The sequence below is a fragment of the Octopus sinensis genome, linkage group LG14 (genome assembly GCF_006345805.1).
Source record: "Octopus sinensis linkage group LG14, ASM634580v1, whole genome shotgun sequence".
Classification (NCBI taxonomy): Eukaryota; Metazoa; Mollusca; class Cephalopoda; order Octopoda; family Octopodidae; genus Octopus; species Octopus sinensis.
In genome coordinates, this window is record NC_043010.1 from 33,009,715 (window position 1) to 33,014,707 (window position 4,993).

The following is a 4,993-nucleotide window of genomic DNA, read 5'->3' on the forward strand; positions in this document are numbered from 1 at the left end:
ATGGTAGCTTGTACCACCCTTTCGCCCAAGGTGCTGTGAGCGGAGCTAAACCCAAAGTAGGGATTATTGACTGCATATTTAAGAAATATATGGGTGGATTTGGTTATTGCCACATGTTTCAGCTTCAACATTAATATACAGTAGGCTTAAATACGTTGATTAGGAAAATTGTTCACATCAGTTAACATTTATCGCCATATCAGGTTGAAAACAGCGAATATGGTCTGATCACCAAAATGAAGTAACGGCGAGCCTAGTTAGTACTTAGGTTGATGATTTACTGGGAAACCTAGACACTGTTAACAAAACGTTGCTTTGTGATTAAGAAGCTTCCTTTGCAACACCGTGGTTTCAGGTTCAGTCTCACTGCGCGGCACTTTTGGCGTTTTATACTGTAACCGCGGACCGATCAATGCCTCGAGTGATTCGGTAGACGGAAACGGTGTGTAAACCAGTCGTATATGCGCGCGTTTGTGTGTGTGTGTGTGTGTGTGTGTGTATGCGTGTGTGTGTGTGTGTGCATGTGCGTGTGTGTGTGTGTGCGCGCGTGTGTGTGTGTCTGTGTGTCTGTGTGTCTGTTACCCACCACCGCTTGATGTCTCTGTAATATAAGCAGTTCGGCAAATGATTCCGATAGAATAAGTAACAGACTTTAAAATAAGAACAGGGGTCGATCTGTTCGACTAAAACTTTCATGGTGATGCCTCAACATATCTGCAATCCAATGGCTGAATCTAATAAAAGAGAAAGATGAACAATAAAAAATATTTTCCAATGCGAAGAGACAATTCTGTATATCCCTGTAAATGTGCTTCCCCGCAGTTAGTGTTCACTGAATTCCACTCAGCCCGTGCTAGAAGACATTGACCCAACTCGGTGTGCAGTGTGACCGAATGCAGAAACGCATAATTGCGAAACAAGCGTAGGAGTGGCTGTGTGGTAAGCTTGCTTACCAACCACATGGTTCTAGGTTCAGTCCCACTGCGTGGCACCTTAGGCAAGTGTCTTCTACTATAGCCTCGGGGCGACCAAAGCCTTGTGCGTGGATTTGGTAGACGGAAACTGAAAGAAGCCCGTCGTATATATGTGTGTATATATATACATATGCGTGTGTGTGTGTGTGTGTGTGCGTGCGTATGTGTTTGTGTTTGTCCCTCCAACATCGCTTGACAACCGATGCTGGTGTGTTTCCGTCCCCGTAACTTAGCGGTTCGGCAAAAGAGACCGATAGAATAAGTACTAGGCTTACAAAGAGTAAGTCCTGGGGTCCATTTGCTCGACTAAAGGCGGTGCTCCAGCATGGCACAGTCACATGACTGAAACAAGTAAAAGAGTAAAGAGAGAGTAAGCTTCTTACACAGCCATGCCTGAGGTGCTCTTTTATAAAGTGTTAAAGAAAACTGAAGATAAACGGTATAGTTATAAAATTTACAAATGAGAAATTCAAGAAACAAAGAAGAGAAAGCAATGAGAGGTGTTTTTGTATTTAAAACAGCCGAGTTTTGTTTCCATCATGATAAATTCAGACAATCCAGTAGACGATATGCGGAATAATGTCACTGTAAACTCATTAACTATTAGATCGTATAAAAGAAATTCATTATTATTGTTGTTGCTGTTGTTGTTGTTATTATTATTATTATATTATTATTATTATTATTATTATTATTATTATTATTATTATTATTATTAGATATAAATCTAACTGATTTTTTCCTTTATTCAGTGTTGGTAATTTTGTTGTACAAATATTATAGAACGTGTATCAATTTAATCACGTTATTTCATCAGCTTTTCCAACTACATTTTATCTATTCTAATCGCTCTCCTCACATCTCTCTCCGTTTGCTTCTCTCTCTCCCTCCATCTGTCTCTATATCTCCTCTCCATTTCTCTCTCTATCGGTCTGTCTGTCTCTCTCTCTCTCTCTCTCTCTCCTCTCTCTCTCTTTCTCTTTCTCTTATTTCAATTGCACAGTCTCCCACAAACATATTTCATCCTTCTCTTGTTAGTTTTATCTTTATCAGCGCGTGAGTGCATAAAATATATTTATATCCAGCTTAGCTTTACTTGAGGTCGAATTACCTGCGGTTGTGAGCACTGGCATAGCTAGGGTATGGCAGGAGTAACTTAATTTTGGCTAATTTTCAGTCCATGTACGCTGCGGCAAATTTTGTTGATGTCTCAAGAATATGGGCCAATGCATTGTTAGTCGCTTTGTAAAACACCTTTGCTATGTAAAGAGTTACCCTGGATCGACATCTTACCTTTCAGAATAAATTTATTTACCTCATGGCATCAGCCTTTCGTCAGAATCTGCTAAAGGGCATTCGCAAGGATAAGTATTATGGTCTCATTTTCGACGCAACCCCTGGTAGAGCACATTGTGAACAGATTTCGCAAGTATGTTGAAGTTGACTTCGAAAGAGCGCGTTCGGGTGAGAGAAACCTTCCACAGGTTCATTCAGGCCAGCGAAAAGGATGCAGAGAGTTTAGTTGATGTAATTTCGAAGCAGTTGGCCGATGACGAAATGGCATTGGAAGATTGTAGGTCCCAGTGCTATGATAATGCAGCTGTGATGGCTGGGCACAGAAGCGAGGTCCAGCAGAGAATCAACGAAAAGAACAAATTGGCCCTATCCGTAAATTGTGGCAACCATTCGTTAAACCTAGTCGGCCTACACGCAACTAAACACGAGTTGATGATGTTTGCATTTTTTGGCGCAATCAAACACTCTACGTATTCTTTTTTCGTTCGACACACCGCTGGGAAAAACTGAAGGCCATAATGCCTGTGGTTCTTAAGTCGCAATCTGAAATGAGATGGAGTGCGCGGATGGATGCAGTTAAAAGAGTAAGAAACTACCTCGATGAAATTCCACAAGTTCTTCAAGACATCGTCGACAATGAAAACGAGGCAACCGAGACACGGAACGACGCTAACTTGCTGTTTAACCGTATACTTCGTCACGAATTATTTGCATTGCTTGGTTTCTGGAATAGCGTCCTCACATGGATCGATCGTGTTCAAAAGAGGCTTCAGGATCCGACAGTGAATTTCCATTATGCATCTCTCGACTTAAAAGGTCTCTGCGACTATTTTATCGCTTCCAGAGAAGTTTTAGTGGCTGATTCTCTCGAAGAAGGACTGAGCACTTGCAGAAAGTGGCAAAAGTCATGTCGAAGATCTCAACGTGTCATTCACGATGTTTCCATCATCGATGAGCTGACAGCAAAAAATAACATGCGAAAAACAATGAATGAGGCCATCGACCGTCTTCATAAAGAAATGAACGCGAGGTATTCCCGGCTGCATGACCTTGACACCAAATTTGGCTTCCTTATCGATATCCTGTTTCTGCGTAATGGCAGTTTTGCGGATCCCTGGGCATGTTGCAACACCTTTGGAAACGTCTACAGCAACGATATCGATGCAACCGAACTTTTCGAAGAAATCCTTGATTGCAGAATGCTATTTGCAGGTCGCGAACACCTCCAAATATCAAATCCTGAGGAGCTTCTCCAATTTATCTTCCAATATGGAGATGAAAGTGTGTTCCCTAACCTTCGCGTAGCGATACAGATTCTGCTGACAGTAGCTGTTTCCATTGCTGGTTGGGAGAGATTCTCAGCAAGCTGAATCTGATCATGTCCTTCCTGCTAGCTGATATGACACAATGTGTATCATTGACAACTTTGTATCGAAGAAAGATAGGTCACTCCTTTAAAATAGTCAATGTATACTTTCTGAATAAATAAATTTTATGAATATTTTCTGACTAAATAACTGTTTCGGTCTCTCTTAAAAAGGGGTCTGATGGGTTAGGTTAGGAAATTGGGGAAGGGGCGCAAATTTTGGCTTTGCCCTGGGCGCCATTTATCCTAGCTACGCCACTGGTTGTGAGTCATTGTCACAAGTGGAAAAGTAAAGAATTCACTAATTTCAGCCACAGCAGAATGGCAGGTGGAAACAGCTAGGGTAAATGATCAACGAAATTCATTTTCAGCAGGTAACATTTAAGAAGAAAAATGAGTGTCTACGAAAGTCAGATAACTAAAGATGAAATAATATAGCCAATGGGGGAAGCTGGGAGGTAAAATTTAAAGAAAGCTCAGTATATATAGCTTTTTTGTGTTATATAAAGCTTTTCAGATTGGCTTGGAAACATAAGTAGTCTGGATTCACCTTCTCCATTCCCTAAACCTCTTAATTTATAATCGCATAATTAGCAATCTTCGTTGGTAAACTGTGAGTTGTAGAGTGACAGTCATCTTATTGAAACTTCAATCTAATTCTACGAGATGAAGTGTATAACATATGTCGACTAATAAACTTTGTTGATCAAGTATCATCCGCTTTATGTCACTCATACAAGCCATGTACATGGTTACTACTTACTAACTTCTTGTACCAAGGCATTCAAGCCTTGAACACTCTACTTTATATTTCAAACACAATCTGTCTCATATTACAATGTCCAATGTGGCGTGTTTTTTAAGATAATAATGTTATTCCTGAAAGGAATTAGGTTGGTATTTCTAGTAGACCGGTTCGAGTTACTCCATTTATTATCTGAAGAATAACTGTAAAATCTACAATATACTCCCCACTCACTCTTCCTTATCACTTCCCACTCACCCTCTTCCTCCCCCGTTTCTCTCCACCTCTTCTCTCGCCCTCTCTCTCTCTCTCTCTCTCTCTCTCTCTCTCTCTCTCTCTCTCTATCACACACACACACACACACAGAGTTCCTCTACACTACTGTATAGAAACATCCGCTTACAATCTGCCATCCACCATTAAACTTTCTTTATCACACAAAACAACCGCATTCACACAATCATTCAAACGCAATCATGCGTGCACAAAACGCTCTCCCCACATCCAAAGATAAACAAACTCATATTCCTCACACCCACACAAACAAACTGAAAGTCATACACATCAACACACTCACGCACATAAACATACACATGCACAGAGATGCACACA

At 40.8% G+C, this 4,993-nt stretch overlaps 1 protein-coding gene across 1 annotated transcript; it reads left to right on the forward strand.

Moving 5' to 3' along the window:
- The first annotated feature begins 2,788 nt into the window (after positions 1–2,788).
- On the forward strand, positions 2,789–3,640 carry LOC115219313. The gene has a single exon (XM_029789474.1). The coding sequence runs from the start codon at positions 2,789–2,791 to the stop codon at positions 3,638–3,640; it is 852 nt and encodes a 283-aa protein (XP_029645334.1).
- The last annotated feature ends 1,353 nt before the right edge of the window (positions 3,641–4,993 follow it).